Here is a 20119-nt window from a genome sequence, read left to right on the forward strand (position 1 = left end):
TACGTGACTGCCCTTTTAGTAGAACGGTGTGGAATCATTTAGGTGGCTGTGTAAATAACTCTATTTTCTTCTCCATGAGCATCCAGGATTGGCTTTTCTCTAATGCCACATCTAAAATCCAACACAACTCGGGTCCATTGCCATGGAGTCTTGTGTTCCTTTTCAGTCTTTGGCTGCTTTGGAAAGATAGGAACCTGTGTGTCTTCAAGCATAAAAATCCTAATCCCAATTTGAACAAAGACATTATAGATCGGGCTACTGAGTTTTTCTTTTGTGCTTACAATGGCCTGGTCACTAAAAGAATGATTATGAAGAACATCAGATGGGAGAAACCAAGGGCTGGTTGGCTCACTTTGAACACTGATGGTTCGGCAGCAAGCATTTCTAGTCCAGCAGGGGGAGGTGGGCTTGTTAGAGATGAAAACGGCGATTGGGTAAAGGGTTTTGCAAGGAGGATTGGGAGTACTTCTAGTTACTTAGCAGAATTATGGGCCCTCTAGGATGGTTTGCAGCTGTGCTTACAAATTCATGCTCATTCTGTTATTATTGAGGTAGATGCTAAAGTCATTGTGGAGGCTTTCAACTCACTAACTCTTCCAAGTTCCTGTGTATCTCCTATCATGGATGAATGTAGACACAGCCAATTGGATTCCACAGGTAAGGTTTAGACATATCTATAGAGAGGCCAACAGGTGTGCTGACTTTTTAGCTAGACTTGGCACTTTGCTTGAAATTGATTTTTCTGTTTTCATCAGTCCGCCTGTGGACTTATTTCCCTTTCTGGAGGCTGATGCCAATGGAGTGTATGTCAACAGGAGGTGTCTAGTTTCGTTGTTGGCTGTTTAGAGTTTTATGAATTTTCCTTTTTACCAGAAAAAAAAAAAAAAAATATATATATATATATATATATATACTCAGCTGACCAGATTCTTTAAACCTTTCTAGGACTTAATAAAGTGTGAGTGAGGGTGTTTTGTGACCAAAAATAAAAAATGATTAAACCCTGGCAAGAAAAACACTTACATTAGATTATTTATTTTACACTCCATTTCAATAAAATATTATTTCTTTATCAATTTTTATTACTCTCCCAAATAATTTCTCCCTCCCTCTGTGTATATGAGTAAAGAAGTAATAATGTAATCCCAAATTAAAAACTAAACATTCAAATAGTAAAATTTGGGATTAAGGACTAAAAGCTAAAGCAATGCTCATGACCATTTGTCACCAGCACAAAAATGAAACAAATATTATGTTTGCTAAGCAAATATTCGTGTCCATGACATTGCCATGTCAAAACAAATATAATAACATCTTTGTCTTAAACAGAAGCTTCATATGCTGACAATTCTTCAGCAGCTTTCCAATTACAACATAAAACACTCACCACAAAAGGGTCATAATTTATATCATTTATGTCAAACTTGTAAACAAAAACAAAATTATTCCTAAGCTTGAGGTTGAAATGCCTGTCTAAATCCCTAGGGCAGGAGTAACATATTAGCAAACTCAGCTACCAAATCGTTCAACTAGGAAAAAAATGTTACAATCAAGACTCAAAAGAGTACATCAATTTATCAATGACTTAACCATTGAAACAGAGGCAGGAAAATAGTGATTCAATCACTTGTAATATTTGAAGTGTGCACGTAATCCTTGCACAGACCAGAAACAATCAGATTTATAACTTAATGCTTTTAAAAAGAGCTAAAAGAATAATGGCATTGAAAAATCATAGATTTGAGTCAAAAATTGACTTTGACTTCTGCTGTATACAAAAGTAAAGAGTATTCAATCATACTAAGTTCTCTATATCACTAGCCCACTTATCAACAATCTCACTAAACCCAGCCATCTTATATCATACAAAATCATATATTTCAATAATTCCACGAATTTCAGCAAACTCTAACTAATTCAAGCAGTTAAAACATATTTTATAAAAAAGCATTAGATCAATCAACTATGGCTGCAAAGAATATAAAGCCTTCTATATGATATCGTGAAATATAAAATCAGCCTTATTTATTTCTTACCACCAATAAATCAACTTTCTGCATGCAAAAATTAAGCCCCTTTTTTTTTGGTGGGGACTGAGAACAAAGAGATTAAGGTCATAAAATTTTTCATGAGGGCAATCAGATGCGATCAGATTATGTTGGCTAAGCATGTATGCAGCACCATGACATTGCCATCTTTGAGGATGTGAACAATGTTATTGACACGAATATCAATTCGGCATAATAGCCATAATCTCCTTTAAAAACAATTCTTAATAAATTAGTACCCCTAATGCTCATGTCATAAAAAATAAGGGGGAAGAAAGAAACAGCATAATTAGAGCTCGGATTCAAATTGCATATTTGATACCAAAATACTTGCCATTGAACTTCACAAAAATAGCCACCTTGCTAGAACCTCAACAGACTAATCTTCGTATTCAGATGACACATTTACCCCATCAAGTAGAACCAAACTCTCTATGGAATTGGCTGCGTAACCAGCCCATCTAATATTTGATTCCATTATAAGACTGTTCTGAAGTAGATTCTCAGGGTCAATTGATATCAGCTCCATGCAAATCGTAATTAGCAATTCACCATTGTCTGTGCAGCCATGGAAATGATGAAACCAATCGATTGGTACACATTTTCTGGTCCAAGACTCTGCCACGCCATACTCCTTCATCACCCATAAGTGGCACATAATGCCCCCAGTAGCTCGATGGTTAGAGATAATAATATAAGCGAGCGATCCCTTGAACACTGTAAGATATGATTGGTACAAATCTAATAAATCCAGAGGCAGCATTATCTTATGGAATCTCTCATCATTAATGTCAAAGGACAAAATGAAACTGCAGTGTTTATTAGCTGCTATACAGTGCAGTGCTCCGTTAAAAAAAATATGTGGTGAATGATGAGAAAGACGTCCAGCGTTGGGGTCGGACAACTCCGCCGACACTACCTTCCTCCACGAATCCGTACTCAATGTGTAAACCTCAGCCTCAGTCGGTGGATCTGGCTCTCCAAGAGGCCCTAGGAAACTCACAAGTCTAAGAATCTTGAAATCATTCTTTTGAGAATGATAAGCAAGTCCAAGGGTGGCACTATCACAAGGGTCAGTCAAAAGAGGAGGAGCAAGCATCTTAAACTTTCTAATGCTTGGGTTCCACAAATATATCATATGATCACCATTGTTTTCGTCACACCTATCAAGGCAGAAGATGCCATTACAGAAGCAATTCATGAAGGCATCACAAATGGGAAAGGGGGTTATAAACCTGGAAATCTCAGTCACTGTGCGGTCCCTATTGTAAACAAGTGTACGCAATTCTTTGTGAAAATAATAGCTCTTTGTTACAGGTGTATATAGCAGATAACCATTGTGACTATTTTTATTGGATAATGATTTGGCTTCGTTGAGCTTGAAGTGTGTGGCAATGAAAATGGGGTTTGTGATTGTAGAGTACCATGATTTAGAAACGCACCTGAATCGGATTAAGGATTTCACTGGCAGCCGAGTCATTATGTCGAATACGATGTCATCGTCCAGAACACGCTCGGTCAACAATCTTAGCTTTTCCGTAGGTCGAGACATCGGTGGTACTTTTGGACCTTTGGTATAGGTTTGCGGCTGCCAGAAGGTAAAGTAAGAGCCAAGAGGAGCCAAGTTAATGCTTCCTTTTTCAGTGTGTTTGTTTGAAAACGAAAATGCTTCCTTTTTAGTTTTTACATGTTTGGAAAGACTGAGGAAAGAGAAAAGAAAAGAGTATAATATATTTAATTTAGATATATATTTTTTTCCTTGAATACTCCAAATAAAAATTAAAATTTTAAAAGTCATTAGTGGTGACCTTCAAAAATTGCAGCCATTTTACTTGCATTTCTCCTCGTTTCTACCCATTTAGGGTTGATGAGAAAAGTGGGTCTGGGTGGATAATTACTTTCTCTACTTTCTCATTTTTTTTTTCTTATAATGCCAACTAAAGAAGGGAAATTGTTATGTGAGCACAACTTATTTTTTTATTTTTTTTTTCTCTCCGTTTTCAAACAAAGCTTAAATTTTTTTACTGTATGAGGTGTCACCAATCACTTAAAACAATCTAAACATTCATTTATTTAATATTTGAAGTTTATAAATCACATTTATTATCATATTAGTAAAAATTTTATAGCATGTTTAGTATTTTACAAAAAATAAAATAAAGAAAAAAAAAGGATGAAAATTGGTGTAACTACTAGTATAAAACAAATTTTAATATAATTAGAGCACCCTACAAATATTTTATTAACGAAATTATCACTGCGCACCCTTGGTGCATTGGTCACTCCAGAAGTATAAGTGCTTGTAGGATATGGGATGTGGGGGGCAAAAGTCGAGATTCAAGTCTCTAGAAGGGAGTTTCACGCACATATTCACTTAAATTAAGTTAGAGTAGAATTGCCAAAGGCCTTGTAGCTGAATTGACACCTCCCTATGTACAAAGTGCTTGGAGGTCTAGGGGGAAAAGGGTTTGAGCTGCAGCTCAGTACACTTACTAAGATATCAACATGCCAAATAATTGTATTTTTTATTCATCTTTTGACTCACTTCTCTCTGCCACTTGGATTAACTGATGTTTGTATAGATAAATTGATGTTGGCAACCTTTGGATTGGCAAATGATGGAGATCAGTGATGCTCTTGACGCTATTGTTGTTAGGTGATAGTAGAAGGGTCTTTTTGTTGTTGAAAGTGCTTTGCAAAGGAGATGGTGGTGTTGCTATGAAAGGAAAGGTGGGGAAGAGAAAAACAAATATTAATATGTTTAGATATCAAACTAATATTTAAATAAAATAGAGAAACTAATATTAAGTCTGATGTAAGTGTATGTGACTTTGAGTTTGTTAAAAGAGAAAAAGTGAATTTTTTTTTTCTAGACCGAATAATTTGACTAAAATTGTGTTAAGATTGATGTGAATGCTCTAACAATATGATTGTGACAAGAGTATCAATGGTCATATATATATGACCATCGATACTCCTCCAACTATTGAATTAAAAAAAATTAATTAATTACTATTGAATTGAAAATTAATTAATTAATTAATATTTTTTTAAATCTTGTAAAGTAATTTTTTTTACCACTTATAATGTATAGTTGTATTTTTTTAAAATAGAAAATATTTTAAATTTTGTTTCAAAATTTTATTTGAAATAGTAATTTAAACTTTTTTAACTTTGGTAATAGGGCTTCATATAGAGTAGAATATGAGAATTAAATATCTTGGTTGAAAACACCAAAAAATCAGTTAAGCTATAAGACTCTTGATATGCATAATAATTTTAGCTTACCAATGATATGATGAAGACTCTAATAACTAATTTATTTACACTATAAGAAATAAAGATGCATTTTGACAAGTTTTTCTAATTTGAATTGTACATAATCAATTGTAAAAAAGGATTATCTTTATTTGTCATTCTAAGGATCCTTACTAGTAATTTCATACTAAATTGTGTAGAATTCTATGAATTTACAAAGGAAAAAATTATTATAAGTCTCCCAGCCTAATATGGCAATCAGGAATTTGTTTGGCCATTGAAATAGAGTTTCAACGAAAGAAGATCTGGTAGGTTAAAGGAGAAGGAGGAAGTCTCTCAATCTCTTTTTATTATTATTATTTTTATTATCTTAACTTATTTTTAGGCATGCTGTTGTGCTTTTAGTAATGCTGGTCCTATCAAAAGCTTCGAGCTCAAAATATGCCTTCAACAGATAGTAATACAAAGAAACTCAATTTCAGCCTCATGACAAGGAACTTCAGAGAAATGCTATGGACAACAGCGAGATAAGTATCTCTATCTCACCACTGTATAGCACAAATCATACTATCCATCCTTAGAACTTTGAAATCTTATTAAAAAGCAAGTTATAAGCTTAACAAGCAATTGGATCTAGTTAGAGTAGTCAACAAAAATAAAAAAAAGGTAATTGGATCTATTTAGATGCCCAACCTTCTCATTCAAAATATTTATCTTGTAGTTCAAAGATATACATATAACTCTGGAGCAAGCAATAAGATGGAATGGCATAAGAAAGAAACACTAGAGTAATTAGCTTTTATATTTTCTTTGATACAAGAAAACTTGAGTAAGGACATCAGTGGCCACACATAAAACAACAAACAAAGGATTGGTTTCAAAATTTTGGGCTAGACTATGGATCCTCAACAGATTAGTTAAAGTTGACCGTATATCATACTATGTCCAAATGATTGTCACTGGTGTTTTGAATTTATATAATCATCTCTCTTCTAGTGAAACATAAAACTATTCTATCAAAGTTATGTAACACATTTAAAACAAACTTTATGTAACTAAGCAAAACAATATAAAACATGCAAAAGCCTTATAAATTGCAAGCTTGTAAATTTGCCGCATCTACATCAGTTAATGCTGCACATAAAAGAACTCAAACTTAAAACAGGATAAAATGAAGCCACAAGATAATTCACACGAGCAGCTAACATATTCTTTTATCGATAATAACTAATAACTTATATACACACTTGCTTTTAACTGAAATCATGACTTCAAGACAATTTCTATTAAAACAAGTCATTGTGATAACCATTGCTCTTCTTTAATTCCAAGTAGGATTTATCTTATCTCATTATACATATTAATGTATCCCAAACCAAAAGTGCTTAACATACAAATAGCAAGTTAGAAATAGAAATTTGATGTGCTGGGTAGCATGGTAGATTTGGACAGACCAGCAAAAATCAGTGGCTAGTAGCCTACTAGGCAAACTAATAAATGTATCTAGTCAAAAAAATTGACTAGGACTTCTACTGTATACAACATTAAGGCAGTTCCACACATTCCTAATTGTTCATGTTGCTATGTCCGCTTAACAATTATCTAACTAAGCCCAGCCATCTTATATCAAACAGAATCATATATTTCAATAATTTGGATGTTATATTGAAAAGGATTGTTTGTGCTGCCTTGGTTTGAGCAAGTACAAGTCTGTCGCCCGCCCTACTATATCTCTTTCTCTCTCCACTGAAAACCACCGGTAGCTCCACCAAGAGATCCCTATACCACTAATAGGCCCACCAACAATGGTACACTCCCCTTTTTAATCATTAGTCTATTTCATCTATGTTGCACGGACACGGACACGACACGGACATGGATACGGGGATACGGCAATTTTTGAAAAATAAGGACAAGACACGGCGTGGACATGACAATTAAATAATTAATTAAATTTTATATTTAGGTATATTGTTTAATATTTTTAGACATAAAATATGTTTATGTCTCGAATTTAAATTATGTAAGAACTATAAATAAGTAAACTAACACCCAAAGTAGTACAATAATATTCAAAAAATGTTTAGAGTACAAACCAAAAGTTTAAATAGACTACATTCAACATCAAACTAAAAACATAAAAAGAAAACAAGCAAGACACACAAAAAGAAAATCACGAAAACAAACATTAGTAAAATCACCTACAATATTTAACTTTAATAAATAAATAAAACTATAGCAGGACACATAAAAACAAAAATCACTAAATTCATAATGAACATTATAATTTATAAGGCAAGGCTGAGTAAAGAAACAAAATATATATATATATATATATATATATACAGTAAAGTATAATAGTGAGTGGGATTAAAAAAAAAAAAAAAAGCTTTGGGTGTTATAAATAAAACACGCCACAGTACACCAAACCAAAGGTCCAAAGCAGTCAGCAGATAAAAGAAAGATAGAAAAATCGCGAAACAGAGAGAGAGAAGAGAAGCTCGGACCTGTTCACTCCGAGAGAGAGAGAGATCAGAAGGGACAGAAAGACAAAGGGAGCTCACCGACTCGCCGATCGGCCCAATGTAGCGCCGGCAAGGGACATAAGGAAATCAACGGTTGGGCTGTGTGGGTTTCTGATGTGAGATTTTTCACCTCTCACTCAAGGGTATATCACAAAATCAATAGTAAGGATTTGTCCATCTGTGAAAATCTTGAATTTTTGTTTTTTTTGTTTTTTTGTTTTTTTTTTTTCCCCCACTGCTGGCGTGTTGGCGCCGCTTCGGCGCCATGTCGGAGAAGAGGAAAAAAAAAAAAAAGACACCGCTCAGACATCGGAGTCCGGCAAGTCGTGCCGGTATTCGTGTCCGACACATCGCCAAAAATGGCGTGTCGGTGCAACCTAGTATTTCATTGCTTCTTTAACCACTATATCTCTTTGTTTATGCTAACTAAACAAACCTCAGTATGGACTTAAACTAGTAGATATCTATAGTGAGATTGCCATCGATCCACTAATTGTTTAAAATTGATCTTTTTCAATAGCCATTGATCCACTACTTTCTTTAGGTATAACACTAAAGCTCTTCAGTTTCCAAGCTTTGCTTATGAGTTTTTATTTTTTAATTTTTTTTTTTTGAGAGATTTGATTTTTCCCCCCTTCTTTGGTTGCATGACAAGAACAAGGCATGGCAAGTTGCTCCGACTAGTGAGGCGAGTTCGGGGAAAAATCACTAGACTACAGATGGGGGTAAGAAAGCCATGATCCAGCCCCACCCTGCGCTGCTATGTTGCCATCCCATTGTTGGTCACAGAACTTTATATTGAAAATTTAACAATTAATTTATTTACCATACTAGAAATAAGCAGCTTATCTTCTAAGTCATGTAATTGAACTTATTATAAGGTTGACATGCAAGGGTCTCCCTGAATTTCTAGGTTGGGAGTAACAGCTTAAGAAAATTATACTACCCAATCATTCAATCTGGTAAAAGGGTTCCATAAAAGAAAGTGCATCAAATTGTTATTATTATCTGAAACTTTGATCGAGGCAGAAAACAATGACTAATCAATTGCATTTGCAAGCATTCACTTGCATAGTAGTTTTGGAAAGAGCAGCAACAATCAGTGGCCAGTAGGCGAATTAAATAGCACATATAGTATTTAGTAAAAAATTTGACTACGACTTCTACTGTATTACTGTATACAAAATTAAAGAAGTTTCAGGCATCCCTAATTGTCCATATCGCTAAGCCCACTTATCAATTATCACATTAAGCCCAGACATCTTTTACCATACAAAATCATATAATTTCATGATGTTTATCAAAACTTGATATTTTCAAACAGTAGAAACTTCAATAGCCCTTTTTTATTTTTTATTTAAAAAAAAGAAAAGCTGAAAACTTAGAGATTAACCTGATCTAATTGTTAATATTGTCTCTAGGGCATACCAAAGAGATAAGATTATATTGGCTAAGCATGTACTGCACCATTGCATTTCCATGTTTCTACTATAATGGCAGGATCAGTAAATCAACCTCACACATCTCATACAGAATGAAAATATCATGCTTTCTTTTGGGACTAATGGCGTAAAGCTGAGGCTAATCTTGCTCAAAATATTTTTGTCAGTAGCACAGATTTTAAACAACAGTTTTAAGCACGTATTCTTGATCATGACATTGCCATGTCCAATAATATGCATAATCCTTATGCACTAGTCGTCAGTTAAATAAATAATAGCCATAAACTCCTAAGGATTTCCCTTTCTCTTGTTCGACAAAGATAAATGTGGCATTCCATGTCCCAGCCATACTTTCATGTCTGCAGAAGGAGGGAAGAAAGCCAACTGTAGACGACTAAATTTCTAGTTTGAAATAAATCAAACAAGTAAAATAGTTTCACAAATACGAATATGTATTGATGATTGTGTGGTACAATTCTCTGAAATTACAAAAGAGTGATCCTCTGATTTGATCTCCTTGCAAGACTTATTGATTGGATTTGTGGTAATGTGATTTTGACTTGAACACAAAATGTCCTTCAATTTGGTTGAGGGATGGATCGAAGATTGTTGAAACGGAATTACAATGAATCTCTGGCTATGAGTTTGTTAGAAATCCTTTGTTCTTCACGTTCTTCGTGTTCTTCGTGTGTTCTTCGTATTCGAAGGTTTGTGGTGGAAGTTCTTCGGAGTTTTAGAAGCTTGGATCCGTAGAGCTTCATTGATTTGTGATTTGTTGATGTTTTCAGTCACTTTGAGCTTGATTCCCGCAAACTTTAGGATCTAGACAGATGGTTTGGATGATTCTGCTTCGAATGTTCTCCGATTTTTGGGATTCAAGTTCTTGAAGACTTTGAGGCTTGATTCTTGCAGAGCTTTTTACTTCTGAATCTTTGTCCCCTTAAATGTCTTAGAAAGGCTTCTATTTACAGGAGTTTGGGGGTGAGTGAGCGACACGTGGTGGAATCTGATTGGTGACACATGTCACAGCCTGATTGGTTCACTTAACACGTGCTGGACTGCTTGTGTCATCGCTTACACGCACTGATGAGTGATTGGTTTTTGCATGACACTTGGCAAATTTCTGTTGGTTTCTGAATAGTGATAGCAAAACCTAGCAGCAATACGTGGTGCTTTGTAATTGGCTGTATTTTGTGGACTTGGTAATGTGACATGTCAGCTTATGATAGGTCAGAAAATTTCCCTCTCTACACCAACATAAAAACAACTTAGTTTTAAACAAAAGCTTCATAAGATAACAATTCTTCATTAACTTTCATATGTTAACATAAAATGCTATCATATGTTCAATTTTTTTTTTTTTGGGGGGATAAAATCAATCCCTATGCCAGGAGTGACAGATTAGTAAAACTTGTTGATAAGTCATTCAATGTGGCAGATTTATTACAGATAAGAGACTGCATCAATTTAATAGTGACTTAACAATTGAAATAGAGGTAGGAAACAGTACTGATTCATTCACTTGCAATATTTGAGGTGGTGCACATTATCTTTGCACAGACCAACAACAATAATTGGGAGTAGGCAAACTAAACAAAGCATGTTATATTTGATTAATAGACTTCATACTTCTAAAAAGAACTAAAATAATACTTATCAAAAATAAAAAGAACTAACAGTATATTGGCATTATAAAATCATAGTATTGAATAAAAAATTTGACAACTTCTACTGTATACAAAAGTAAAGAGTGTTGAAGCATACTAAAGTTGTCTATCACTATACCACTTATCAACAAGCTCACTAAGCCCAGCCGTCATATATCATACCAAATCATATATTTGATGAATTTAATCAAATCCTAACAATTTCAAGAAGTTAAAAACATCTTTAAAAAAACGACACAATCAATTTAATGTGTGTAAAGAATCAAAAGCCTTTTATTTGATATAGTGAAATATAAATTTGACTTATTCATTACTTACAACCTAAATATAAACTTTCTGCATCCTGCACAGATTGCACAAGTTCAGCCTTTTTGTGAAAAAATTTCTAAGGGAGAAGTCAAAGAGAAGCTCATCAAATTGTCCATGTTGTCACAAAGGCAATAAAATGAGATAAGATTATGTTGGCTAAGTATGTATGACATTTCCATCTTTGAGGCTGTGCACAATGTTATTGACCCTAGTATCAGTTGGGATATAATAGCCACAATTCCCATTAGGATTTTTTACTCCTTAATAAATTAATAACTCTAATGTTCATGTGTTCAAGAATAAGAGGGGGGAAAAATAAAGAGAGCATAATAAGGGCTCAATTTTGTATTCAAATTCCATATTTGATACCACAAATACCTGCCAACATGAACTTCACCAAAATAGTAACCTTTCTAGAAAATTCAACAAACTAATCTTTGTATTCAGATACACTATTACCCCCATCAAGTAAAACCAAACTCTCCATAGAATTAGCAGTGTAATCCGCCCAACATGCATCTTCAATAGCAAAAATGTTCTGATGATTCTCAGGGTTAAACGAAACTAGCCTATTGGCATTATTAATTAGAATTTCACCATTGTCAGTGCCACCGTAGCAGCTATCAAAGGGATTCATTGTTATACATTTTTTAGTCCAAGTCCAAGACTCAGCCACACCATACTCCTTCATCTCCCATATAAGGCATATGCAACTCCTATTAGCAGGATCATGACAAAAAACAATCAAAGCCAGTGATCCCTTGTATACTTCAAGTTGTCTAGACCTTAGATTGAATCAACTTGAGTAATTTTGAGGCAGCTTTATCTCACGAAATCTCTCATCATCTTCGTCAAAGGACAAGATAAAATCATAGCCCTGAACATATGCTATGAAGTGCAGAGCTCCATTTACAAATATACAACGTTTACCTAAATTATTAAATAAAAAAATAGGTCGACTTAAGGACTCCACTGATATTTCAACCTTTCTCCACGAATCAGTACTGGATGTGTAAATCTCGGCCTCCATCCCTAACCGATTTAATACTACTTCTTCAATAATCTCATAAAAACGCGCAAGTCTAAGAATCTTGAAATCATTTTTTTGAGAATTATAAGCAAGTCCAAGAGTGACGCTATCAAGTCTAAGAGTGCCGCTATCAACATAGTCAATCAAGCGAACAGGAGCAAGTGTCTTAAACTTTCTAATGCTAATGCTTGGGTTCCACAGACATATTATATGATCACGATGGTCGGTAAGACAATCAAGGCAGAACATGCCATTACAGAAGCTAACCACGTTGAAACCAGAAAAGGGATTTGAAAAGCAGAAATCTGGGTGAGTGTGTGGTCGCTATTGTAAACAGCCGTACACAGTTCATGGCTAGATGAAAAATCCTTTGGTACGTATGTATATAACAGATAACCATTGTTATTGTTATTATTGTCAGTGGATAGTGATTCTTTCGCTTTGTTGAGGTTGAGATGTGTGGTGATGAAAATCGGGTTGGTGATGGTGGAGTACCAAGATAGATTTGGAAACGTATCTGAATCGGACTAAGAGCATCAACATTGGAAAATTCCAATTCTACTTTATTTTACCATTCCAAAAAGTCACTTTATTATTATACCATCCCATTTTACAATACTTCCAACATCCCAAAACTCTATTTTTATTAAAATATTATTTTTTAATCTTTCTTTATTATTTCTCTCCAACCGTCATTTTTTTTCAGACTTGATTTTCCTAGGCTTTCCAACAGTCATTTTTTTTTTTCTCTCTTTCTCCCTCAACCTCTAGCACCGGTTCAATACACAGAGCCACACCCACATACCCATGATACACCGGTCAACCTATCCAAACCCATCACCACACACACACAAACACAAACTATCAAACCATCAACAAAGCCACACACACAAACACAAACCATCAACAGAGCCACACACACACAAACCATCAAACCAGTTGGAGCAAACAACGACCACCACACCCACCACCCAAGCCACCGATCAGCAAACCTAAGCCACCGATCAGAAACCCACGCCACAGATTTGAAACCCACCGGAGCAAACCCATTCAAAAAAAAATCATCACCAGAGCCACCATCGGAGCTACCGATGATCAACCCAATCGATCCACCCACTAATCAACAGATCCACCGTTTCAAACCCACCATCAATCGATCCCAGCCCACCGATCCAAACCCAGCTCACTGATCCACGATGAGAGATGAGAAAGAGGCCGTGTGAAGCTTCGCCGATCCATGACCAACAACCCACTTCAGCCACAACCCAACCATGACCCAAACACCGGACTCAACCACGACCAACGACCCAAACACCGGACCCAACCATGACCCACAACCCCTTTAAGCACCAATCACAACCAAAAAAAAAAAAAAAAAAAAAAAACCACAACCACACACAGTGACACGCCAAAAACCACAACCACCACTAGCCCACGCCCAAAAAAAAAAAAAAAAGCAACCATAGAACCCACCGTCTGAAGAGAGGAGAGAGCATATGGAGAAACAGAGAAGGAAGAGAGAGAAGAGAGTTGAAATAATGAGACAATGGAGAGAGAAATTTCGTGCTACAGTACAATTCCAACTTTAGAATTGTACTGTAGCACTATTGCAAAATTTTTTGCAATAGTTGGATTTACAATTCTCTGATGCAAACGGTTTTGAGGCATAAAATGCCAAAAAGTCCTTAGATATGGCATTAACATTCTCCAATGCCAATGCTCTAAGGATTTCACTGGCAGCCAAGTTAGGATGTTAAATATGATGTCGTTAGGGACAGGGAGGTGCTTTTCCGTAGGTCGAGACATCTTCGTTGGCGGTTCCATTTAGCTTTCCGAATATTTCTGATTACTTTAATTATTCAGACCTTACTACTTTTATAATGCCTATGGCCCATGGTGCTGCGACTCTGGACCTCAACACCCATGTTGTAAAAACTAAAAAGCCCATTTACCAAAAAAAAAGGGTAAATTTTCTAGAAAATTTTTGAACTTTTGTTTATAATAAATATAAATTTTTTAAAATCTAACGGTAGAATTACAGTTTTTATTATATTTTTCATACTTATAAAATTTTAAGAAGATTAGAGATCAATAAGTACATCAACAATCAAATTTTAAAGTTTCATTCTATCACTTTTAAAAAATAAAAAATAAAATAAGTTTCAAGTTTTTGTAATATAAAATTATGCATAAAAAAATGTGTATTGTCGAGACATCTTCGTTGGCGGTTTGATTTAGCTTTCTGAATATTTCTGATTACTTTTAACCATTAAGACCTTACTACTTTTATAATGCCTATGGCCCATGATGCTGCGACTCTGGACCTAAACACCCACATTGCAAAAAGCCCATTTACCAAAAAAAAAGGGTAAATTTTCTAGAAATTTTTTGAACTTCTTTTTGTAATAAATATAAATTTTAAAAATCTAATGGTAGAATTACATTTTTTATTATATTTTCCATACTTATAAAATTTTAAGAAGATTAAAGATCAATAACTATATCAACAATCAAATTTTAAAGTTTCATTCTATCATTTTTAAAAAAAAAAATTTAAGTTTCAAGTTTTTGTAGTATAGAATTACGCATAAAAAAATAAGTGTATTGATTAAATAGTAAATGACACCGATTTGAATGAAATTTGACATGCCTTATTGTCATCCCATTGTTCGACCCAGGACTTTATAAATATGCATTTTTGACAAAATTTTCTAAATTGCATGTAAACCATTATGAAAAAAGAATTTTATTTATTTGTTATGCCAAGGAGCCTCACCAGTAATTTTGTACTAAATTGTGTTGAATTATATGGATTTACAAATTATAAAATTATTTGAAACAATTATCCAGCCTTGTATGGCAATTGTAAATTGTTTGGCCATTGAAACAAATTTCGATGAAAAAAAAATCTCTGCTCCTATATGGTCTGGTAGGTTAAAGGAGGAAAAAGTCTCTCACTCTTCCCTCACCCTTGGGTTTGTTTTTATTTTCCAATAACAAGAAGTCAACAACATTCTCGTGCCTTTTGTAATGCTGGTCCTATCAAAAGCTACCAACTCAAACGTAATTGACATTCAAATAGTAAGTTATAAATAGACATTTGGAATTAAGGACTAAAACCTAAAGCTATGCTCATTACAATTTTGTAGTCTTCCAAATCAGAGCAATAGTTTCATGCCAGCAGCAGCAAGAATGAAAGTCAACATAATTACAGCTATGTTTTAAACACAAGCTTCATTCGATAACAATTCTTCAGTAGCTTTCCTATACCATAAAACACTATCACCACAAAAGGGTCATGTCTTACATCTTTTATGTCAAACCTGTAATCAAAATTATTCCTGAGCTTGAGGTTGAAAAGGCCTATCTAAATCCCTAGGCAAGGAGTGACATGTTAGCAAACATAACTACCAAATCATTCGACCAGGAAATTTTTTTTTGAAACAAGAGAGTACATCAATTTATTAGTGGCTTAACTTTTTTTTTTTTTTTTTTTTTATGCAGTGACTTAACCGTTGAAACAGAGGCAGAAAATAAGTGATTCAATCACCTGTCATATAAGTGTGCACATTATCCTTGAACAGATCAGCAACAATCATTGGAAAATAGGCAAACTAAACTAAGCATGTAATTGTTTTTTTTAAAAAAAACTAAGCATGTAATTTTATTAAATTAATAGGCTTAATTCTTTTAAAAAGAACTAGAAGAATAAAGGCACTGAAAAATCATATAATTGAGTAAAAAAATTGACTTTGACTTATGCTGTATACAAAAGTAAGAGTATCCAATCATACCAAGTGGTCTATATATATCACTGGCCCTCTTATCAACAATCTCAATAAGCCCAACTATCTTATATCATACAAAATAATATATTTTGATAACTCCAAGATTTTCAGCAAACTCTTAACATTTTCAAGCAGTTAAAACATTTTGTTTTTTAAACAATAAAATCAAATGCAAAGAATATGAAGGCTTCATTTGATATAGTGAAATATAAAATTAGACTTATTTATTGCTTATCACCGATAAGTCCACTCTCTGCACCCTGGATAGGATACAGAAATTAAGCCCCTTTTTTTGGGTGGGTTCTGATTTCTGAAGGCAAAGAGATTAAGCTCATCAAAATTTTCATGTTATCACAAGGGCAATCACATATGATAAGATTATGACATGTATGCAGCACCATGACATTGCCATCTTTGAGGATGCGAACAATGTTGTTGACACAAATATCAATTGGGCATAACAGCCACAATCCCCATTAAAATAATTTTCTTAATAAATTAATACGTCTGATGTTCATAAACAATAAGAGAAAAGAAAGAAACAACATAATAAGAGATCAAATTCAAATTGCATATTTGATACCAAAATACATGTCATTGAACTTCACAAAAATAGCTACCTTGCTAGAAACTTCAACAGACTAATCTTCATATTCAGACGACGCATTTACCATCAAGCAAAACCAAACTCTCCATAAAATTAGATGCATAACTAACCCATCTAATATTTCTTTTTGGTACAGACTTTCTAGTCCAAGACTCTACCAAACCATATTCCTTCATCACCCATATGTCGCATGTGGGGTCTATATCACGAGAAACAATAAAAGCCAGCAATCCCTTGAACACTGCAAGACCTCCATCCCGAACTTTCTAACGCTTGGGTTCCACAAACATATTATAGGATCATCATCATATCTACTTAGGCAGAAGATGCCGTTACAGAAGCAATTGACGAAGTAACCATCCAAAAAGTAAAATGGGGTTTTAAACCTAGAAATCTCAGTCAATATGTGGTCCCTATTGCAAACAAATGCAACCAATTCTTCTTCATTAGATGAAAAGTACTGTGATTTAGATGTATATAGCAGATAATCATTGTGACTATCTTTATTGGATAATGATTTGGCTTCGTTGAGCTTGAAGTGTGTGGTAATAAATATGCGGCTGGTTATGGTGGAGTTCAAAGATTTTGAAACGCACCTGAATCGGATTAAAGATTTCACTGGCAGCCGAGTCAGTATGTCGAATACGATGTCGTCCGGGACACACTCGGTTGACAATATTAGCTTTTCCGTAGGTTGAGACATCGGTGGTACACTGGTACTTTTGGTTTGGGTTTGCGGCTAGAAGAAAGTTTTTTTTTTTTTTTTTTTTTTTTTTTTTTTTAAAAAAAAAAAAAAAAAAAAAAAAAAAAAAAAAAAAAACAGTATATATATATATATATATACATTCTCTGCCTAAAAGGAGTCCGAGTAAAAATCAAAGAGAGATGCTACGTTTACAATATTTTTACAACAAATCACAGGTAGTTAGTTGTTATTGGTTCAAATTTGAATTTAACACTAGGATGACTTTTTTGCCCCAACAATAACAACCAGTAACAATCTGCCACTTAGGATTTGTTGCAAAAATATTGTAAAAATGTTATAGACATATCATTTCTCAAAATCAAATACCTTAAAATTCTTGAACTCTAAGTTAATACTGACACTGTGTATGTATCAATCATTTTTATTTGTTGGAGAGGATAGATACGGTTTTTTTAGGATAGGTTTACAATGCCATGATACTACTAAATTTTATTAGCTCGCAGTTCTAAGCTCATCATACTCCTTTGTAATATATACTATAATTTTAGCAATAAATTTTCTAATTTTTATTAAAAATACAATCGGGCAAGAGAAATATAATAAATTTTTTTATCTAAAAATTTCCTGTGATAATTTAAGTCTCTTTCAAGTATAGTAGTTGTATGCAATGTTATGAATACCGTTTCGGACCCTGTTTCGGTTTATCCAGTGGAACGGAATATTTCGGTACCAGTCTATTTCGGTGTACCGCTTTAAGGTGTTTCGGGGTTTCTAAAAAAATTAAAAATAATATATATTTATATTTTCTTATACAACATAAAATTATTGATCCAAATAAGTAAACCTTAAAAAACACAAATCATTTAGTTTTTACCTAACAATTACTATTTTAGAATATTAAAACATAAATATGTAATTAAAAAATTAAAAATAACAACCAAAAATAGTACTCTATATATATATATATATATCACGTTGGGGACGGGCAAGACTCAACAAATATAAGTTTAAAATCAAACTCCTTTGTCAGCTTTTTTGAGTTTTGTCATTTCCAAAAGGACCAAAACTTTGTCACGTGGGTGGGGTCAGCAAACTCAAAGTCTACAAGGCAAACACAAATATAAAACAAAACAAAAACTTGACAAAGCAAAAACTAAAGTAAAAAAAGGAAAGAAGAGCAGACTGGCAGAGAGTCTAAGACGATATGAAGAAGAGAAGGAGCGAAGTCTGTGATCGCTGGGTTTGTTTTTTAGGCGATTGTCACTAGGTAATGACATGCTGTGCTAATGAGTTTGTAAGTTTAGGGATTTTTTTTTTTCTTTTTTTTCTTCTAAAAGCTAGTACCGGCCGAAATTGACCGGAATTCGTCGGAATGACTCGAAACTGGCCGGAATTGGACCCGAGGTGGAACGGGTGATATTATCGTTCCGATTGCATCTCGGTACGAGATTTTCCAACCGTTTCAGCCGGAACGGAACGATGGTTGTATGGCATCAACCAACTAAATTTAATTTAAAAAAAAAAATGAAATTTAATGAATTTTCTTCAATTTGGTATAGTCACTTGGTGCAACCACGATTTCTAAACCCAATTTTTATTATATAATAAGTGTATATATATATATATATAGGGGGAAAATAACAACATTAACTAACAAAAGAAGATCCTTTATTTCGCTAAGAATCCTCCTAAACTCTTAATAACAATTTAAAAAAAATCTTAACCAAATAAGATTTATTGTTCATTGCTTCTTGCGGATCTAAAAATTTTTATTTTTTGTACTTCAAATTTACAACACCAAACAACTAATATAGCCCCAATGTAGTTACATAACGCTCATTCAACCAAATTCTTAAGCACAAACAATACAACATATCAAATGAAAATACTTCCTCAATATGAAAATACATTTTAGCAGATAAACCTTTGCAATATCTAAAACTATTCCTCACCTATGTCAAAAAAATTTCTATGTGCATCAAATTATGATATGGGTTTTGTACTTGAGATGATAGAGAGATGATCGCTTGAGAGATAACACCGAATCCAGGGATGTATAGCTATGGAGCTATGAGAAACACTGAAGTTAAGGGGACTAGAAATGTTGATTCTGAAAAAACTTGTTTTGGATATAACGTTAGTGAAACTTGATTTTCTTAAAATCGAGTTCACTTTTAAAAAAATCCCAATATAATTTAATACTTTTAAAATTGAGTTACACACACAACAAAAAAATTTCATAAAATATTTTTCAAATTCCCACAAAACTCAGTCTTAAGAATATCGAGTTCAGCATTGAAAAAATTTCTGAGGAACTCAAGTTCCAATTGGATTTTATTTTTTATTTTTTATTTTTAGTATTATTATTTTTTAATTGGGAAAAGCCACATATGCTCGTCCAGCTTGGCAAAAACTTACCTAAAACTCAAAAACATTAAAATTGAGTTACATTGAATCTCAATTTTTTAAAAATCGAGTTTCAAAACAGGGACACGGTGCTTAATAGTTTGAAAATAGGAATATTGTGCTGGATATTTTAAAAATAAACCCATTTTCCCCGTCTTTTTTATACAAAAATGTTCCAATGCAGCACAAGACTTCTTACTGTTTCAGAGTATGCTAAAGAAGCTAGACCTTGAGGTTTGGACAATCATCGCTTGGTCTCTACTCTCTATTGGAATGCCCGTAACAAGTTTGATTTTGAAAACATTCAGCTACAACCAAATGCCATCGGTGATG

At 33.8% G+C, this 20119-nt stretch overlaps 1 protein-coding gene across 2 annotated transcripts; it reads right to left on the reverse strand.

The window, feature by feature from the left end:
* Positions 1 to 1663: 1663 nt before the first annotated feature.
* On the reverse strand, positions 1664 to 3717 carry LOC115953678 (F-box/kelch-repeat protein At3g06240-like). Of its 2 annotated transcripts, none has more exons than XM_031071436.1 (2): positions 3491 to 3717; positions 1664 to 3211 (listed from the first exon to the last, which is right to left on the reverse strand). In XM_031071436.1, exons 1-2 carry the CDS (start codon positions 3598 to 3600, stop codon positions 2428 to 2430), a joined length of 894 nt encoding a protein of 297 aa, XP_030927296.1. In that variant the 5' UTR covers positions 3601 to 3717; the 3' UTR covers positions 1664 to 2427. The 2 variants fall into 2 exon arrangements, with proteins under 2 accessions (XP_030927296.1, XP_030927295.1); XM_031071435.1 differs by having other exon boundaries at positions 3284 to 3717.
* Between the last annotated feature and the right edge of the window lie 16402 nt (positions 3718 to 20119).

The sequence above is a fragment of the Quercus lobata genome, chromosome 7 (genome assembly GCF_001633185.2).
Source record: "Quercus lobata isolate SW786 chromosome 7, ValleyOak3.0 Primary Assembly, whole genome shotgun sequence".
Taxonomy (NCBI): domain Eukaryota; kingdom Viridiplantae; phylum Streptophyta; class Magnoliopsida; order Fagales; family Fagaceae; genus Quercus; species Quercus lobata.

Coding starts and splice junctions, on each gene's coding strand:
- LOC115953678 (XM_031071435.1), bottom strand. CDS start 3,600: ATGTCTCGACCTACGGAAAAGCTAAGATTGTTGACCGAGCGTGTTCTG. Junction 3,212..3,283: donor ACAGTGACTGAGATTTCCAG/GTTTATAACCCC, acceptor CTGCCTTGATAG/GTGTGACGAAAACAATGGTG.